The sequence below is a fragment of the Ambystoma mexicanum genome, chromosome 13, assembly GCF_040938575.1.
Source record: "Ambystoma mexicanum isolate Mex_15411 chromosome 13, UKY_AmexF1_1, whole genome shotgun sequence".
NCBI lineage: Eukaryota > Metazoa > Chordata > Amphibia > Caudata > Ambystomatidae > Ambystoma > Ambystoma mexicanum.
In genome coordinates, this window is record NC_090938.1 from 412,949,661 (window position 1) to 412,970,667 (window position 21,007).

Sequence of the window (21,007 nt, forward strand, 5' to 3'; positions counted from 1 at the left end):
TAATGTGCTTCAATACTAAGTCCGGTATCTAGCTATATTGTTAATTCATTGCCTTGTTTGTTTTGTTTTTTTGTGGGCTTTTTTAGGTGTTTTTGTTGCCGAAAACTTTGTTTGGGTTGTTTGGAAGGGGTGCATGGGTAGGCAATTTATCAACTGGGGGGCAGCGGTCCTGCGGCCTCCCCAACACACAAATGTATGAGCTGTATGTTTTTTGAGGGGGGGGAAATTCGGCAAAACATCCATTGAAGAAAAATCAATAAAAATGATGTATCAACATAGAACTAGTTTCCAAGAGTGGCACTGGGATTCAAACCTGTGTGGCTCTGCGTGGTCTTGCTTCCATAGCAAACCCATCACCCCATAGCTATCCTCCTGGCACCAAGATAATTGCCAGGCGTGAAAGGACACTCCCTCAATTGCCACATGCCCACAGCGCACCACTTCTAACTCGCCAATACTCTGTTTTATTAGCCAATGGCGAGCGCAAAATAGGATTCCAGCATAACCTAAAGTGACTGTTCTTGTACCTTTTTATGGAGGTGTACTAGTGCTGATGGCCCCAGGTGCTCCTGGGTTATTTTTGCAAGGCACAGTGCTATACCGTTGTGCTTTCATCTCCTGGTCGCTTTTGAAATGCCACACTGTCTCTGTATATCTGGAGACCTCGTCCACCTCAAGAACTGTTGGGTTAATTGAATGGCAATTTGGGGCTTGGCTCCATCGGTGCGCTTCTGCACCCTAGAATGTCAGAACAATTAGTGTTAGGACTCCTTGTGTGTTATTGGCTGCCAGTTGTGTTGGAAAACAGCAAGGGTGAGTCCCATTACCCCTCTTATTTCCTGGTCTTTATCATCTAATGAACTTGTGGGGTTTCATATATATGAAGGGCCAGATCTGTGTTTGTTGCCTGAAATGTGAAAGTCTGATAGTTTATTTGAGCCACGTCATCGCTGGATGTTCACCTCCAGTTCTGAGCATGCAAATGAGCCAAAATGCAAACCACCTTTTCTCCAGGAGATTCTGTCTCCTAGGGCGGTGCTACTTTATGCATAGCAGCCCAAGACAGACCTTTTGCAAGGCCCTCGGGACAACTACATAGTGGTGGGAGTAGGAGGAGAAGCTCAGCTACTGCTTTTGTGGTTGCCTTGAGGTAGCGCAGGGCCATAGCTTGTCTTATCCTCTCCATTCTGTTGTGCAGTCTGTCTGTCTGGCTTGTATTCTCCCCCCTCCTCTCATTTGCTGTGACTGGTTTTCTCCCCAGGAGCTGGAGGCCATCAAAGCCCGTGTGCGGGAGATGGAGGAGGAAGCGGAGAAGCTGAAGGAACTACAGAATGAGGTGGAGAAACAAATGAACATGAGCCCTCCTCCAGGCAATGGTGAGTTAGTTTACTCGGTATAAGGATACATTTGCCATGCCATTGCTACTCCAGGGGCCCAAATCACATTTCTGTTTTTTCCTTTCTTGCAGCTGGTCCTGTCATTATGTCTGTAGAAGAGAAAATGGAGGCAGATGCCAGGTCTATCTATGTAGGCAATGTAAGTGCGTTTTCCACACGTGTTTGTGTGTGTGCAGAGTTACTAGCTAGCATGCATACTCTAGGTGAATTTTCAGACTGGCTCCTTCTGTGGGCTCGATTGGACCTCGTTTTGTTGATCGACTAGACCACTGGAACACACTGTATAGCATTTAGTACGTTTCTGTGGGCGCATATTCCATGCAGTGTTCTTCTTCAGCACCTCAAGGTGTGGGGACTGGGATGGATAGGGCTCAGAATATGGGTATATGGCAGAAGAACTGCAGAAATCTTATTCCAGATTGCCCCCTACCTAGGCAAGAAATGATCCTAAAGGAGGCTAGGAAGTAAGGACTAATTTATATCAGTCTATCACTTTATTGAATGATGTTTTCTTCGTCCAAGTCTTGTTGGCTCTCTATGTTGGCAATCTGGTTGGCCAGGACCAGCGTGGCTTAGTTACACGCCACAGTGCAGTAGAACATGCCTACATCGTATATACAGTACTTGAAATGACGGCAAGTAACTGATCCCCCGCTGTAAATTATATTATACGTACACATATGCATCACACCTACAGAAAATTGCGTGCTGAGTTAGGGACAGAGAGCAGCGGCAGATGCAATGTCTAGGGCTATGTGTGCACAGTGTTTGTCCTGGTAGTGGCGGTGTGTGTAGTCGGCATATGTGCTATGAGCTGCAAGATGTCTGAGGTGTATGGTCAGTCCTAAATAGTTGGGGGTTTTTAAGTTTTTCCTGAATGACCAGAGGGAAACGTCATTCCTTAGTTGGGTGAGGAGGGCGTTCCATAATTTGGCTGCCAATACCGGGAAGCTTGAGCCACCTGCTTTGTCTTCTGTAGCTCAGTGAGGAGGTTAATGTAAGAAGACCGGGTAGGTCTGTGTTAGATTGAGATTTGCTGATCAGGTTGCTAAGGTAAGTGGCGCCTTACGCGAGTTACATTTGTGTGTGAGCATGAGAATTTTTAATTTGATCCTGGACTGGGAGTCAGTGGATGTTCTACTTAATAGTTGAAATGTGTTCGTTGATGGGAATATTCAGTGCTGCTCTGATGGCATTGTTTTGTACAGTTTGTAATTTTTTTTTTTTGTTGATATTTCTGCTACTAGCTCCAATCATGGAAAGTATCAAGGTTCTGGCCAGAGTGATGGAGTTGTCCGTAGAAAGGAATGGTCTACTGGCTCTAATCAATTTCGCTGTGTAGGCTGCAGAGGACACTATAGCGTTATGATATGATATATGATATGTTATGATAGCTTATTTATAACAAGCCTAACCCAGAGGTTTGTAAGTGCTGGCCAGGGGATCGAACCGACGTTGCTCTGTCGTCTTGCTTCTATGGCGAGCACATTGATGCTGAGCTATCCTCCCAAGCCCTGTCTATTTAAGGTCAGGGAAGAGTCAAGGTAGACTCAGTTTTTATTTCGTTGGCAACCGTGATAGTATTGCTGTTGACGTTAAAAGATGTGTACTGTTGTGAGAGATTCCTTAGCTTGGATTTATTTCAGAATTAACTGTCTTATCATTGAGACCAAATCCATTGAGAGCCATCAAGCCTGGATTTCAAGGTAGATTTTGGGCATGTCATAGCATCCAGTAATCGTTATGAGTGATTATCCACATAGTTTGTATATGTGATACCCAAATTGTCAGGCTTATCAAATAAGAGCTTGGTAAAAGCATTGTATAAGGTAGACGATAGGTTACCAGTGCAGGTGGAGGCTGCTGCAGTTTCAGAGTAGACCCTTGTGGTCTGATTAGAAAGAGTATCTAATCCATTTGATGGCTTCAGAAGAGACGTGGTCTGCTGTTTTATAGGGGTTGGCATAAAATATCGCGATTGACCAAATCAAAAGCAGCAGAGCGGTCTAGCAGGAGGAGGATACATGGGTCACATTTGTCTTTATATTGGTTCATTTGCGTTTTCAAATCTAAGAGGGCTTTTTCTGTTCCATGACCTGAATCCTGATTGTCTTAGGCCCAAAAGATTATTGCATTCCAAGAATTTCTGGATCTGCAGGTAAGCTGCACGATGAAGGATTTTCAATTGAAAAGGTAGATGTGGTAATAGGACGGAAATTAATGGGGATATTAGGGTCTACTGTAGGTTTTTTAAGTAATAGTTGGACCCATGCTTTTAGATCTTTTGCTGCTATGTTTGTAGCAAAAGAACTGTTGACAAGGCTGGTAACAATGGGTGGTAACGATGGATGCAAGTTCAGTCGCACATTCTTTTACCAAGGTTGCAGGGCAGGTGTCCTTACATCTTGAGGGTTTTAGGCCTTTAACAATATTAATGGTGTCCGAGGTGGACAGTGGCGTAAAGGCAAACTTGCTCACCTTGAGGAGTTCGGGGAGGGTGGTGAAGTTGGGGAAGTTTGGGTTGGGGGGTAAGATTTTTTTTTTGTTGTCGTATTTGTTTTTTTTAGTTTTTTTAGTATTTTTTTCTGCGAAGGCATTTAAAATTTTTGAGCAGCATTGTTCATCTTTTGATAGTATGGTCTGGGATTGGTGCTGGGGATTCCAGTTCACAGATAATGGAGAATAGTTCTCTGGTATTAGACTGGGCGTTCGAAAGTAGACTTCACTTTTTGCTTGAATGATTTCGATGTCTCTTTTATAGTTGTTGGCTAATGTCTGGAAAATAATTTTGTTCACTGGTGTTGGTGACTTAGCCAATTCTTTTCTGCGGTCCTTTTGGTAGCGTGCATGGTATGGAGCTCGGGGGTAAACCAGGAGTTAATATGTGCATTAGGTTTGGCATTTTTGCTTTTTAGGGGGGGGGGCTACTTTTTCAATAGCCGCAATCATGACTTTATTGTATTGACTGATCAGTGCTGATGGTGGGTCATTGTCGGAATAATGGTGTTAGTGGTAGCATGTTATCTCGGTCGATATTTTTCATACTTCTGGATGGAGCCGTAGGTACAAGTGGCGGGTGATGAGTAGTGGTGAAGATGATTGTGTTCTGGCGTGGGGGGTGTTGGAGAGGATGTCGGAGACGCAGTCAGCTATCCAGTCTCAGGTACGCCCTTTATCATGTGTTGGTGAGCAGATTCTTTGTGTCAAACCTTGGCCTTTCATAGAATTGGCCAGGAGTGAGTATCCTGTGGGTCATTCATGTCTAAGTTGAAGTCGCCCAGAATTATAACTTTGGAGTGGGGTTTCATATTGTGTGCCAGAAGTGAGGTGACATTGTCTTCAAATGTGGAGATTGCACCTGGGGGGCCTACAGACGATATGTAGTGTGTAAGTGAGATTTTTAGTGTGATAACTTCACTGCCGTGAAGGGGGGGGGTTCAGTAGAGGTTCTTATGTTGAAGGCTTTCTTGGCTAGTAAGGCTACTCCGCCTCCTTTAGTAGTTATGCTGTCCTTCCTATAGTATAGTCCTCTGGAATGGCTAGAGAGAGAAGAGGGTCTGGGGCTGTGCAGAGCCATGTTACAGTGACTGCTATGAAGTCTTAAGTCGTTAGTTTTGATGACGTCTGTAATATCCAAGGCATGGGCGGTGATGGACCTGGCATTGATGAGCGCACCTTTAAAAGAGCGGGCCGGTGACGAGTGAGCTAGGGTTGTAAGGGAATGTTTCTGGGCTGTCCGTGCCGATAGACGAGAAGATCTTGTAGGTACGTCCGGTGGGAGAGTGGTTAGGGGGCAGGCCTTAGCGTGTTGGTATGGCCTCACCATGTCCTGGGAGGGGAGTGGGGGGAGTTACTGTGTAAAGGGGAGGTGGGCAGGAAAGGCACAGTTGTGTTAAGGAAATTGGTGGGACATGGAGTGGGATAGTGACCGGCACACCGTAGGCGGGCTAGGCACTTTCCTAGATGGATGCAGGCACCTGCAGTACAAGGCAAGTCTTTTATAGTGAAGATTTCCATGAGGGGATTCAGGTATGGAAATTTTTCCAGACTGTAGTCTTATTGGGCTAGCAGTTGCAATAATGGGAACATCAACATCAAGATGTTACCTGGCATAGCAATGGCGCTGGTGGTCACAATGGTACAGTGGAGCAATTCAAATAGTGAGACGGGTAATCTTGTGTAGTAATATTTATGTGAACAGGTTAAGGTAAGTAGGTCTACCATATCAAAGTAGCTGGGTGAATTTGCCCTGTGGAAATGCAGGAATCAATGATTGCTACAATAAAACTGGGACAGCTAGATGCAGAATCTATAGGGGCCCCAGCATTCAGTGACTGCTGCCCTATAGCAGAGCATCCCGAGGCAATATAGCAGGGCAGCTAGATGCATGATCAGTAGGTTTAACATTAGATGGGTCGCAGCTAAGTACACAGTTTAGGTACTGCTCCAGAGGAGGGGCAACTTTAGTTGTTACCTGGATAGGGGTGGGGATAAAAGGTGCATGCAGATTCATACTAATAGGAAGAACCAAAGCGGCGACGGGCAGGATGGTACGATAGCGAAGGAAGCAATGATTGGGTATGGCTAGATGCGGAAATCAAGACCATGCCTAGTAAATAAAGGGGTGCCGCCTTATCCGTAGAATAGTACATACATAATATTAGAATGGGCCCATGAGGATATGCACTGTCATGCAAAGGACAACACGGTCGGTTAACTGTGCTGTAATCAACTTGCCGTTTCGAGCGCAGGGTCTGGCGCAGTAAGTTTACCAGATTTCGGCTAAAGATGCATGGGGGGGTAGAACAGCAAGCGGAGCACGTATGATGGAAGTATACAGGCAATTGACTACCTTCCGTACCTTCCGTACAAAGGATCTCAAGGGTGCAGAGACGTGAAGATGGAGCTAGAGCTCAATGACCGTGTGTCATGGAATTGGGGGTCTCACGGTATTGATTTTATGACGGTATGATAACCTTCTTATGAAATGATGGTATACCATGGTTATCGCGGTATAGCACACACGTTTAACCATTGCCTTAAATATTTTGCTAGGAAAAGTCATGATTTTTATATGCTCTAAAATGTTTGTCAGTGAAGTACGAATAGCTTTTTCGCACTACATTCCCCCACATGGCTTTTACACTCTATCGGTAAGTGTCCACCATGCTGTATAAATCTGAAAAAATATCAACTGACTGACCAGACATATTTTGCACAGGCTGCCGGACTTAATGCACACTAATGGCTTTATTTAATGTTGCACAATAAACTACGCAGCACCGCACACCTGACTCTCACTCTTCTCAGCATCACCAGGGTAAATGGACACCTGGGCTGCTCTGAACCCTCGCTGCAACAAAAGAAAGTACTCTTTCTCTCTCTGAGATTAAGTCTACTCTTTGGCAAGCACGTTATTCAGGCATGGGATTGGATCTTTCCTCCTGGCAATCAGTCTCTGATCTTGCAGAAGGGGCCAGTGAAGTGAGCACCCCCAACCACGAGTGGTAACTTTTGATTTTCATTATAGGGGAAGAAATTCCCCTGCCCTAAATATAAGCAAGGAAGCAAATGCATTGAGGGAGCACGACCCATATCCGAATCGAAACGGCGCATTTCAAACTTTTATTATTTTTTCTGACTGCTTTCAGGGAGTGGGGGGAATGCCCAAAAATCTACAGGCAGAACTGAACCTATAACATATCTGTATTGGTTAAATGTACCTGTTGTGATACCTTTGCAGATTTCTGGTTTGCACTTATCCCTCAACAGTTACAGAACTCAGTGTGTATCCCTGATACTGCTCAAAATCACTGCACCACATGCAGTTCATGTATATTACTTTAAGCCCAAAACATTTTTTCTCCAGCAGCATGTGGACCAAACTCAGCCTTTCATCCTTCCGAAGTCGATAAATGAGCACCACACACCGTGGGTAATAAGCAGCGCTGAAATGCCTGAGGGTTCGTAGCGCTATATCAATGCAAAATTATAATTCTAATTATGTAAATGCACACAGTACATACATATCACTTAGCATGTATGGTCAGAAACTGAAACATCTCGAAATGGGCATAGTGGGGTTCCTGCCGCCAGTGCTGAAGGGGCTAATTGCCCTCTTTGCCCCCCTGTACTTGGCACCTATGTGCACGTTGTGTGCATGCTCTGGAACAGAACCCCCCCCCCCCCCCCCCATGTTCAAATTACAAAAATGACATGGGAGGCAAAACCATTTGTCCTGTCACTCCACTTATCTGCCTGTATGCATGTATATGTGCATATATCTGCCAATATATCTGCCTGTATTTAAGTGAACTGTTTGTGCCGAACACACCAAGGTGAATGTGTATATAATAGCAAATGTGTTACTGTGGTTTTTCATTGAGAGTTTCAGGCCTAATGTATTGTATTTTTATACTTTTTGCATAACGTAATAAAGTGGCTTCCCTGAATCGGCCCACAGTGCTAATTCTGAAAATCCATCTTAACAAATAACCACACCAGAAAAATTATCTTTCAAGTGTAGACGCCTGAGCGACAGTCAAAACTGCCATGTACTATAAAGCACATTGAAGCCCATCAATGCAGACTATGAGGCTGTCTGCTTACCGGAAGAGAATTGAGCTCCCTGTGCGTCAGCCGGAGGTGTCTGGCATTGATTTGCTATTTTGAGGAACCTGGCACCTGTGGGCTGCAGCATCAATCTTCACCTTTAGGACTGAGTCTAAAAAGGAAGGTGAAGCTTGTTGTGCCTTGAACTATTTCGAAGTGTGCACCATCAAACTATATCACTGCAGTTGCATGTTAAATTCATTTTTTGGGAAGAGACTTCATTCCCCCAACCCCCCCTCCGTTCCCCCTTCCCAAACGCTTGAAAGTACTTTTTATTTTGTTGAAAATCATATTTTATTAATTTCTGCATGTGTTATAATATCACAAACATATTTGAAGACGAAATACCAAGAGAACCAATTATAACATTCCCTCCCCCCCCCCTCCCTCCTCCAGTTCAAGTTCTCATTTCGTGCTTGGGGTTCTTGAAGAGCATAGTGGTGTTGTCGTAATGTGTTACTTTGCGCGCCAAGGTCATGAGCCCAGTTTCAGAAAGTTCGCATTCGAGTCAATGGGCAGTCGCCTATATCCCCTGAGAGAGGGGTCCCCGGGCGGGGTGTGTCACACTAGGCGGGGCTTCCGTATTTATCAAAAAAGGGCAGCCATTTCTCTTCAATGTTCGACTTAGCCTCGTCAAGTATATGCGTTAGGAGTTCCATATCGTAGATGGCCCGCACTTTGGTGACCCATGCTGTTTCCCCGGCATTCCGGGGCTTTTCTATTTCTGCGCGAGACAGCACCTGTCCGCCACCAGCATAGTCTGCAGCATATGGTCTTGGGTATCCTCCTGGCCATCTCCGGAGTCTATTCCGAAGAGGAGAAGCCAGGGGCAAAAAGTTCGTTCAACCCCTTTAATCCAAGTTAACACCTCTCTCCAGTATTTTTGGACCGCTGGCAACCCCACCACATATGAATATAGTCCCCCCCCCCCTCCCCCCTCACGGTCTTGCATTTCCAGCAGTGTGGATCATATCCTGCCTCAGTCTAGCAATCCTCTGTGGGGGGTAGTGCCATCGATGGAGCACTTTGGGTGCTTGGTGACGATATTGGAGTGAGGCCGTGGATCTATTAGCCCGCCTGCACATTTCTGTCCATCTTTCATCATTGATTTCCTCTCCCAGGTTCCTTCCCCATTGTGTGCGTGCCGGTGGTGGGTCTCTTGGGACAGAAAACAGAAGGAGCTTATAGAGGTGAGATATTATCCCCTTGGAGCCCCTGGCAGAGAGGACAAGTTTCTCAGTCTGTAAGGTCCCTCCTGAGGGTATCCCCCATGATGGTTCAGTGAGAACTCCTTTAAGTTGGAGATAACGGAAGGGAGAAAGGGTACCTATTCCCAGGGCTTCCTCCAGATCACTCAGAGGTAGGAACGTGCCCCCCCCCCCACCCACCCAGAGGTGGCCGGTCCTGCTAAGGCCGGCCTCGAACCACTTTTGGTATGCCGCTGGTTCTGCTATCTTAGCTAAAAGGGGGGGGGGGCAGATGCAGCTCAGTGGGGAGGGCCAGGTCGTAAGCCAGTGATAGTAACCTCCCTCCCGCCATAGGGACCACAGTGCCTTCAAGACTGGGTGGTTCAGGACACTTCTAGGGGTGTTTTTCCTGGGGACCCAGAGCCACTCTTCTATTGTGACAGGCGCGAGAGCCCTATTGTCCATGGCCACCCATTGTTTTTATGTACCGTGTGTAAAGTGGTCGGGCAGGATCCTCAGCTGGGAGGCCCTGTGGTACGTTTCCAAGTCTGGATATCCTACCCCGCCGTCGTCCTTTAGTACCCCATAAGAAATCCTATGTTTTTTGCCCGACCAGAAGAAATTGAGAAGGACCCGCTTAGTTTCCGTGAAAAATGTTTTGGGGAGCATTTGAAAGAGAAATAGGAACTTCGGGAGAACAACCATTTTTATAAGATTAAGGCGTGCCATCCAGGAGAGACCCGACCCTGCCCACCTTTCCACGTCTTTTCTGATTGCTGCCCAGGGGGGGGGGGGAGTTGGCCGAGTGTAAGCCTTCAGGGTTACGCGTCACCTGGACCCCCAGATGCCGGAATCCCTCCTCCCGTGAAGTAAAGGGGAGCCCTTTCACATAGGCTACCTCCGAGTCGGATAGGTTTCCCCCTGTAAATGCCACCGACTTCTCAAGGTTAACCTTGTGTTCTGATAGTTCCCCGTAACGTGAGAGACCCTGTAGCATCTTGGGGACCGTCAGGGACGGTGTCGTAATATAGAGCAGTGCATCGTCTGTGAAAAGGAAGATTTTGCAATGTGTATCTCCTATCTGTACCCCCCTGATGGCCTCATCGTTGCAGACCGAGATCGCCCATGGTTCCATTACAAGTGCGTAAATTAACTGGGACAGTGGGCAACCGTGTTGTGTGACGCGCTCGAGGGGGAATACTCTCGACTCTGTTCCATTGGTTACTACTCTGGCGGAGGGAGAGGAGAAAAAGCGCAGACATCCAGCCAAGCCACCTCGGGCCCATGCCTATAGTTTCGAAAACCTCCCCATGAAAGCCCAGCTGACCCAGTCGAAGGCTTTATCTGCGTCAAGGGCCAGTAGGAGTGCGCCCTCGTCCCGAACCGCCCTGGAGGTGAGCACATGGAGTCTTCCGCATGTTATCAGAGCCCTGTCTATTTAGGACGAATCCCACTTGGTCGGGGTGTATCAAGCGAGGAAGGTGGTGTTCCAGTCTGGAGGCCAAGATTCTTGCAAAGATCTTGGCGTCCAAGATTAGGAGTGAGATAGGTCTATAGGACCCACATTCCATCTGGTCCTTGCCAGATTTAGGTATTACAGTGATGAGGGCCTGTAGGAACGTCAGCGGAATTGAATTTCGGCTTCTGATTTGGTTGAATAATTTAGCTAATGGCTTTAGCAGGACAGATTGGGTCTGCTTATAGCAGTCCGCCGTGTAGCCATCACCCCCCCCGGTGCCTTGCCCGCTTTCAATCTCTTGATGGCGCCCTCCACCTCCTTTTCCGATATCTTCCCCCTCCAGGGCCTCTAGCTCTGCTTCTGACAACTTGGGCAGAGGGTGTTCGACCAAGTAGGAACGGATATCGTCCAGCGATTCACCTGCCTGCCTGGTGTAGAGTTTGCTGTAGTAGTCGGCAAAGCATTCCACAATTTCCTCCCGGCAACTATGAATCCTGCCTGTCCTATCCCTGAGGTGAGCAACACCTCTCAACTCTACAGCCCTGGGTTCTGTGCCAAGAGGGTCCCGACTCTTATCTCCCCGTTCGTAGTACCTTTGCTTAGTATATCGCATTTTCTTAACTTCCCCTATAAGGACCGTGTGGAGTTCCTATTTTTTTCCCTGCGTCTCCTCCAGGAGAGCTCCATGGTCCACCCAAGGGAGGCCCAGCCTAGCTCGCAGCGAGGGGGAGCGGGAAGGGGGGCGGGGGGGAAACAATGTTCCTGATTGTTTGTACTGTCGGTTGTTGGAAATCTGATTTTAGTCGATTGTGTTGATGTTAATGGTTGGTTCTTGTTGTGGAGGAGATCAGATCAGTCTTTTGGTATTTTTTTTAATGTTTTACATAAATGTGAGCTATATACTCTACGTTCAAATTTTTCAATTGCTGTGGTACCCCCACCTCACCCTCATTAACTTAAAATAATTTCCTCGGTTACTGTTTGGACTTGACATGTCTTCCCTCATGCAAGTACATGGGCACTCAAACCTCTCACTATGCCTTAGATTCTAATGGGAGCTACAAGTGCAGTAATCCGGTGCAAGGGCTGCAAAACATCTGTGCTGTAACTGAAAAGGATGAGGATGGCTCCAAGGGATTAGTATTTCTGATGTTTGTTAATCTGCTTAGAATCACATGCTGTGCTTAGAATCACATGCTGTGCATAGGTCCGACATCCAGTGGTCACTGCGGAGTATTGCATTTTGTTTTTCGTAGTCGAAAAGGGGACGTCGACAAGGCGTGTCTGTAACACTATCCCTATAGTGACGTGCGTTGTACCCACAATCCCTCACGCGTCGAGGTCCCTCAGATTGTTTTTTTCCGCCCAGCTTATGGTCGCCTTACGCGGAGCTCCTAGAGAGACATTGCTAAACAAGTACTAGGGACCTCGGTCCTTAATATATACTTACTGTTAAAGATCCCTCCCCTCGACGTTAGCTGTGAAGCTGTTTCTCCGCCGAGCAAGTTTTCGATGGAGAGGAAGAGACTGAGGAGATCCTTCGGCGCTGCCGAACATGTGGCCAGGCCTCGCCGGCCAACATACAGTAGGCAGAGTGGGGGTTCGAACTTTTCTCTTCTCGTCGAATGTCTTTCTTTCTCCCCTATCTTTCCCTTGGGGTTGTTATCACCAGTTTTTATTGCCTCAGCTATGGAGAGGACACCTTTTAAGTTTTGCCCACGCTGTAGGGGCAAATACACTTGGAAGGACAAACACAAGCTCTGTAATCGTTGCTTGCCCCTCGATCATAAAGAGGACAGCTGCGCGGCCTGTAAGCTCTTAAAACCAAGAACCCTTAGAGGGTGATAACTCGACGTCCGTTACGGAAGTCATTAACCCCCAGAAGGAGCGCTCGCGCTCCTCGACGTCCGTCCCCGACGGGCTCGGCTCACGCCCTGCTTATGGGGATGAACACCCCGGCGACAAGGACGCACACAGACCCCATAGGCCTAAGCACACAACCCATGGCTCTTCTTCGTCGAGGACGAAGGATCCACCAGCGCTGAAGGGGACGCAGGGCACTCCGGCGTCGACCTTAGACCGTAAGGGTCTCAAGCCCCACCCGCAAACGCAGCCGCGACCAGCGATTGGGCTTTCATCTAACACGGGCGCTACCTCAAAGACACCCGACATAAGGCTCCATAGAGCGGCTGTCGAGAAACTGCGCGTAACGCAGACAACGCCGACTCCAGAACCCTCTACCGACGAACTCGTCGTCGAGAGCCTGGCGAGAATTGTTTCCGAGGACCAAACGCAAGCGGACGACGAAACAGACGTCGAATACCGCACCCAAGGAAATAGAAACGCAGAAAAAGCACAAGTAGCCAGGAACTGCCCCATTCATCTAAAGGCACTACCGGAGGGCTTTTCTGAGGGTGACGGAAACCTTTCGTCGACGTTGTGGGAGCGTTCGAAGCGTTTTGAAGGTGACAACACTGATTTCCCCCCTCTAGACTATTCAGGGGTTCCCCATGAGACCATGGAAAGACTCCATTCTTGTATGGAAAAGATGGAGAGGTTTTTGGGTAGCCAAAACCCACCCACACCCAAAAGACCAAGAGAATGGACCCAGGATGACCCTAGGGTCAAGATTCCTAGGCTGTTTCCCCCTTCTACAGATGCATATGACCTCACTGAAGAGGAGCAATACCTCCAGGAAGATGAGGAGTGTTTAGGTGGAGAGGAAGAACATGAGGAGGAGAGGTTTGAGGAAGAACCTTACACTAGCACAGGAGCTTTTGAGGAAGATACAGCTACCTCACAGCCCTGGCACTCCTCATCAGTGCAGCCTTGGCAATCCCCATCAGTGCACTCAGACCCGGATGTCTTTCACCCTTCTCCTCCCAAGATCTCGCCTATTGGCAACACCTCCCCCATAGATGACCAGCCCTCACTTGATGCACTATTGCGCAAGGCAGCAGCGCATTTTGAAATAGACACAGGGGAGACTCTTCCGGACATAGACTTTGTAGAAAAAGTTATTAAAGAAAAAGCCCCGGTCAGTCAGTCCATTCCGCTCCTGGCTTCTATAAAGAGAAGAATAACTCCTTCCCTTTCCAATCTGGCCTTAGTCAGAGGGGTCAACCCTCGGATAGAAAAGCTCTTCAGCCCTTCGTCTTCTGACCCTTTGTACATCAGGGGCCATTCTATTCCGGACTCTCTGGTAGTTACTAACGCAAGGAAGAGAGCGGGGGTACCACTATCTACTAGTGAGGCACCACCTGACAAAGAGGGCAAGAAGCTCTATGCACTTGGGAAGAGAATCACAACCTCCACCGCCTTCTCAACTAGGATTGCAAATAACGATTCCCTATTAGCTAGCTACGCAGATGCACAGTGGAGCAAGCTGCGCAGCGAAGCAGAGGACGCACCAGAACCCCTGCGTTCACGCCTGTTGGCTACTATATCAGAGGGAACTCTTGTAAACCAGGGCATCATAAAGAACTCCCTGGATGCCGCAGAGACAGCTGGACGTTCCCTGGTTCAGGGAATACTTCTCAAACGCCATGTCTGGCTGCGCAATTCGGGATTTAAGCCAGAAACCCAGGCTTCCCTAATAAATAAGCCCACAGAGCAAACACATCTGTTTGGAAAAGCAGTTGATGAGGCCCTAGAACATGCGAAGAAGGAGTTTGATACCATCAAAACTCTTGACCAAATTTCTAGGCCACCTAACAGACGCAGCTATGGCAATAGACGCTCCTTTCGTGGCCAACGCCAGCAGCAAAGCCAACAACAATTTTACTCTGCTACCAACTGGCCCTCTAACCAAAGCACCCAGTTCAGTCAAAGAGGCCAACGTCGTGGCAAAGGAAGAGGGCGCGGCTCCAGTCCAAAAGGGACCTTTTGTCCCGACTGGGCTTCTCCATCAACGAAAAGAAGTCCAGCTTAGACCCCAGCCAAATCAAACAATTCCTAGGGGCTCTAATTCGAACAAAGGACGGCCTCGTCTTCCCCCTCCAACGAGAGGGTCCAAAACATGCTGTTACAGATCCCCCATTATGTGGCAGGTCGAGAGGTGACGGTACGCAAAGCAATGCGTTTGCTAGGGATGATGGCGTCATGTATTTATTTGGTACCTCACGCGCGCCTGCGCATGCGCCCAATGCAAGAGTGGCTCTACAGCCAGTGGTGTCAGGCCAGCGGACAATGGGACGACCTAGTGGTGGTCTCGCAGGCCTTGGTTCTCTCGCTACGGTGGTGGACAAAGGAAAACCTGTTACTAGGGAAAACTTTTGCCACACCCGCAGTGGAAGCCACTCTAACCACAGACGCATCCCTTACAGGATGGGGGGCTCACCTATCCCATCAGACTGCTCACGGAGTGTGGACTCCGAGCTTAGCTTCCAAACATATAAACCTGCTGGAACTATTAGCAGTGTTCAAAGCACTGAAAGCCTTTCAGGAACACTTACAAGGAAAGACAGTGATGGTCCTCACAGACAGCACCACAGCCATGTACTATCTCAACAAGCAAGGGGGCACTCACTCTCCAGGACTGTCCAAGCTGTCCCAGAATATATGGAAGTGGGCTCTCAAACACATGTTCCTACTATCACAACATGTACCAGGGGAACTCAATCTGCTAGCAGACAAACTCAGCAGAGACTTCCCCCTACCCAAAGAGTACGAATGGCAATTGCAAGAAGACATCGTCTTAAACGTCTTCACGCAATGGGGTTTCCCAGAAATAGACCTGTTCGCAACCCTGGAGAACTCACAATGCCAAAGTTACGCCTCCAGGTACCCCCAGAACCAGTCCAAGGGGAACGGTCTGTTGATTCAATGGTCAGGGAAATTTGTTTACGCCTTTCCCCCGACTCCCCTCCTCAACAAGGTGGTGCACAAGATGCACCAAGAGCAGGTAACCATGATACTAGGGCCCCAATGTGGGCCCGGCAGCCATGGTTCGCTCACTTGATGGAGATGTCCCTATCCCCCCCCCCAATCAAACTTCCTTGCCCGTACAACATGCTGTCACAAGACAAGGGCAGGACACTGCATCCATGCCCTCAGACCATGAACTTAGCAGCCTGGCTCCTGAGATCATAGAATTTGGACATTTACATCTCCCTCAGAGATGTATGGACATCCTCAGGGAAGCCAGAAAACCTAATACTCGCCACTGCTATTCTAGCAAGTGGAAAAGATTTGTCATCTGATGTAGAAGTAAAGACATCAACCCGGTTGACTGCTCTGCCACTAACATTATTCTGTACTTGACCCATTTACTGGATTCAGGTCTAGTGTTTAATTCCATTAAATCCACCTAGCTGGCACTTTCTGCATACGCCACTTCCCAACTTAAAGTGTCGTGGTGGAAGATGCCAGTTATAAAGGCCTTCATGGAAGGGGTAAAGAGAATACACCCCCCAATAGCTAGCCCAGCTCCCGGATGGGACTTAAACGTGGTACTTTCTAGACTCATGGGCACTCCTTTCGAACCCATGCACAAGGCAACTCTTAAATACCTCACTCTTAAGACTGCTTTCCTAATAGCTGTCACCTCCATTAGGAGAGTACGTGAACTACAGGCTCTTTCTGTATTAGACCCCTTCGTATCAGTTCACAAGGATAAGGTGGTTCTTCGCACACACCCAAGGTTTGCACCAAAATTCATCTCTAAATTTCATGTAAACCAATCTATAGAACTACCAACGTTCTTTCAAAACCCTTCCAACTTGGGAGAAAAAAGTCTGCATACACTAGATGTACGCAGAGCTGTCATGTTCTACATGGAAATAACCAGATCACTGAGAAAGACTAATCAGTTCTTTGTCTCGGTGGCAGCAGGAAGAGAAGGACATGCAGTCTCTAAGTCCACTATATCTAGATGGATTGTACAATGCATCACTCTCTGTTACACTCTTGCTAAGAGAGAACTACCCTTCAAGCCAAGAGCACATTCCACTCTAGGCACTGGGGCATCCATAGCATTCATTGCAAATGTTCCCCTTGAGTCCATCTGCAAAGCGGCTACCTGGAGTTCTGTGCACACCTTTACAAAACACTACTGTCTAGATGCACACTCAAGATCTGACTCCCAGGTGGGACAGGCAGTATTAAGACATCTTTTCTCTACTGTTCCTTCTCATAAGCAGATTAACAAACACCAGAAGACAATGCATTACTTACCGTAAAAGCATTTCTGATGGTTGTATCTGCTTAGATTCACATGCGCCCACCCTTCCTCCCCGCTCGGATGGAAGGAACATAGACTTCCTTTTATATCTCTTTTCTGTACTCACGTCTAGAAGGCTCCCTCAGGGCAGAAAAATACAAACAGAGGGACCTCGACGCGTGAGGGATTGTGGGTACAACGCACGTCACTATAGGGATAGTGTTACAGACATGCCTTGTCGACGTCCCCTTTTCGACTACGAAAAACAAAATGCAATACTCCGCAGTGACCACTGGATGTCGGACCTATGCACAACATGTGATTCTAAGCACAGCATGTGAATCTAAGCAGATACAACCATCAGAAATGCTTTTACGGTAAGTAATGCATTGTCATATAGCTTTATAGTTAGGCTCTACCTTGTTTCTTGTTAATTGTTGTGATGAAGGGAAATAAAAGGATTGTGACTAATGTTTTATGTAAGAGTATTTGTTTGTCTGCCTTGCCAAGGGTTACTTTGAGAGCCCATGAATGCTGTTGGTGGAAGCACACCATAAAACGTGCATGCGGGGGCCGTGTTCTGTTGTACAGATGGATTCAGGAGGCAGATCACTGGTAGTAATGACCCCCTGCCCCTCCCTCCTTCTTGTACAGGTCCAGTGTTGTAGGACTTCCCACTCACCATATAAGGTTGCCTCAAAGTGGGGTGGTTCACGTGGAAAGCAACCCCTAAAAACAGTGGTCTCCGGTAGGCTAGTATAAACCAAAGTCCATGTGCAAGAACGGTTTGTGCTGCAAAATGGTAAGTAGGTACTTAATTTTTTTTTTTTATAAAAAAAAAAGCACTGCCACCAAGTTCTAAACCTACAGATGCCCTTCCCGGTCTCTGGACATCGTCCTCGAAGAGGAATACACATCTAGCCATTTCTTATACTTAACACAAGGAAGGCCGGCAACAGGGGCAGTGATCTACAGAGATGGAAAAGGCTTAAACAACTAGAAGCAATCTGGCCATGGTGCACATTAGTGCACTAGTGGCATATATAAAACTTCCACCATTCTTTCTGGGAGAAGCAAACAAAAGGGAGAAATGCACTTTAGAGAGTTGGTTGAGAGGGTCAGGTTCAAAAGGTTGGTGTTTTGTAGGGATAAACGGTCCCCTGCACATTGGTTTAATGATTGATCGTAGTATGGCCTGCAGCCTGGCACGTGGTTTGTCGGGGAACTAAACTCCAGAGGTTCCCGGAAGGTTAAGTACTAGGTGAGGAGGCAACCCGTGTTGAGTGTGGGCGCTGGCAGTTTGTGGTTGACCAGTTTCTTTGAGGTTATCGTTGTACATGTGAGGTGAAACAAAAGCCGATGCACGTTTCGACCGTAGTCTTTATCAAGGCAGATAGTGGGTGGTGTTTTAGGTGACAGTTGAAAAATCTGCGGGCATCCCCGTTAGGCTGCAAGCTGGATAGCTGATCTGGTGGTTTCCTAGTCTGGTGTCGAGGGTTCCCCTGCACTAGTCTCCATAAGGGAGGTAGTAGCGCTTCACAGAGGTAAGTGGGTACAGTTGTCTCCTGTGCGTGTAACATTAGGTGTCGAGCAGTGAGTTGCAGAGGAACCAGGCAGGGGGCAGGTTGCAAAAAGCAACTCACTTTTGCCTAAGGTCAGGAAGAAACAAAAGGCTAAAAAACTGAAAGGAAATCTTTTAGTTAACACACCTCCCCATCTTTTTTCAAGAGGACAGACTGCAATGACCGACCTCTTCCCTATTCTGTTGCTGTTTAAATGTGTGAAGCGTTGCCCTGGAACTACTTGTTTTTGTTGTGACAATAGAGCTTAGGCGTGGCATGGTGCTCTACTCTTTCCAGTTCAGGGATTGTGCCTTGTTGTAGCATGTACCATGTGACCTTAAAGTTGCCACCTTTTTGTGGGTACATAAACCTTAATTGATAACTGCCTCCCAGTGCTGTGGAAGCAGTCAGCTTTGGTCTGTGTTCATTGTCTCTTTGTGTGTGCTGGGTCTAACACGCCATAGTAACATCCTTTCATTTGCCAAATTGTGTGGCTTGGGTAGGTGGAATGAGGCCCATTTAAGGGTGGGGTCTGGGTGGCCAATAATGGGAGATGCATTCAGTCGAGCTTTTACAATGCTGAAGTTGTGATAGTTGTCAATTGGTGACTATGCCATATCAATGTTAGTAATTTTATTTTCACTTCATTAGGTGGACTATGGGGCTACTGCAGAGGAACTGGAGGCTCATTTCCATGGCTGCGGTTCTGTCAACCGGGTCACTATACTCTGTGACAAATTCACTGGCCATCCGAAGGGGTGAGTGGTTCATGTGTTTAAATATCTGCTGTTTGCTGTCCAGAAAGTGTAAATGGGACATGTGCCAGGGATGGGGTGGTGAAAGGTGGTTTTCAAGGGGCATCCACTGTGCTCTAACCTGGAAACCTGTGTGATCATAAGGGTGGAGGTGCCTTAATATAATGCCTGCTGAAGTGACTGTGTCGAAGTGGGGATGGTCAGGTCGACTGCTTTTTGCTGGTATGGTTTGAAAACTGTGTGCTTGAGTGAAGAGGAGAATTAAATGGGCAGTTGCTGTGTACCGTAAAGTAAAAACAGTGGGGAGCAGGGTATGTTAGAATGGTGGACAATGTTTTTTTTTTAATGGTGCATGCACTGTTCCAGTTGATGTTACATTCTCACTGATCCCTTTTTTTTACTGTGCCTCCCATCTTCTGTGCCAATGCACCACCTCTATCCGTTTCTCATTTCAGGTTTGCCTACATAGAGTTCTCCGATAAGGAATCAGTGAGGACCTCAATGGCACTGGATGATTCCCTATTTAGAGGGAGACAGATAAAGGTAAACTGGAAGTGATACACTAAACCAAAGCACGCCTTTCGCAAATTCTTCCGATGCCTGTTCAATAGCGATGTATCTAGAAATGGATTACCATTTCAGTTGTACTGTTTTTCTACCTAATTTTGCTGAGCTGTTTGCTTTTGACGGTGCCCATCACAACTTGCGCCTGGTGCGTTACTCCTCTTTTAAGGTGGATCTCTTCATGCGCTTTAAACTCATTCGAAGGCTGTCCTGCAGGTCCCAGGCAGACTTATTTCGCAGAGTCCATAAGGGAATGTAATGTGGGGATGTACCCACCCCCTTTCACTTTTCCCGCAAGATGTTTGCGTATGTGACCTTGCTGATTATAGTGTTTGTTTACAAGGTATCACTGCAGCTTATAATTAAGCAGCCATGCCCTGTACATGTGGGGCAGCGAAGTTGGTGAATAGACCTAGCTAGAAAGATATTGTTGGTCTTCCTTAATCTGCTAAATTTAGTGTGGCACAGAAAGGGACTACTTTTTCTGGGACATGCAGATGGGCTCTTGAAGTTGTTTTGGATGGGAGGGCCGAGAATGTTGTGTACAGATTGAGGAACTGCATATCAAGCACACTTCCAAAGTAGATTGATCGTTTGACCTATTAATCCACATATATTTATTTTAGATGTTTTACTTTTTTTCCCCTCAAACTATTTGTGACACTTATTTCCTCTTTGCACTTTTTCCCCCTTTCAAAATAGTACTTTATAACTTTTTTCACAGTTAATGTTAAAGGACATTTGTACCGCGCACTATCACCACCGTAGTGGTCCTTTGGCGCTCTGGCGGCTCTGAAAAGGGAGAGTGGGGGTTGAGTTAGTGGGAGGAAGCAGGAAAAATGCAAGGGAGCAGTGATGTGCTGTTGGCGGCCTCAGCCCGGTTGGTCCGTTGGCTGGGCCTGGGGTGTTTGTGGCCGGTAGTCGTCGTGTACTGTTGTGCAAGGCTATGTGTGTTTTGTTATTGCAATGTAGTGAAGTTTGTGCGGTTTGTTGTGCTGTAGGTTTTGGTTGTGTTTGGTTTGGAGTTTGAGAGGTGTATGCAGAAAGGGAAGTTGTTAGTAGGGTTGGCTAGTTTGCATCTCTATCCCGAATTGAAGCGCTCGGCTTGCGTAGTCTCCCCTGTTGCGGCTCTGTCCTGATCTGGGTCTGACTGGCCTACAGGTTCCTTACTCCTCTGGCCCCCACCTCTAACATGCTCTCTCATGGTTCCCCTTATCCTCCATTTAGACTCTAGTGGCCGGTGTATCTGTTAATGAGAACCTCTCAAGTAGTGGGGATTGTCAATGTCTCGATAATTCCACACCAACGTGG

At 47.3% G+C, this 21,007-nt stretch overlaps 1 protein-coding gene across 1 annotated transcript in view; it reads left to right on the top strand.

The window, feature by feature from the left end:
• The window catches only part of PABPN1 (poly(A) binding protein nuclear 1), a 72,010-nt gene that overhangs the window by 11,224 nt on the left and 39,779 nt on the right, over nt 1-21,007 (top strand). Inside the window, exons 2-5 of the mRNA XM_069634023.1 lie at nt 1,262-1,376; nt 1,469-1,536; nt 19,029-19,135; nt 19,588-19,675. Coding sequence (XP_069490124.1) covers nt 1,262-1,376; nt 1,469-1,536; nt 19,029-19,135; nt 19,588-19,675 — 378 coding nt within the window. The remainder of the gene's footprint in view (nt 1-1,261; nt 1,377-1,468; nt 1,537-19,028; nt 19,136-19,587; nt 19,676-21,007) is intronic.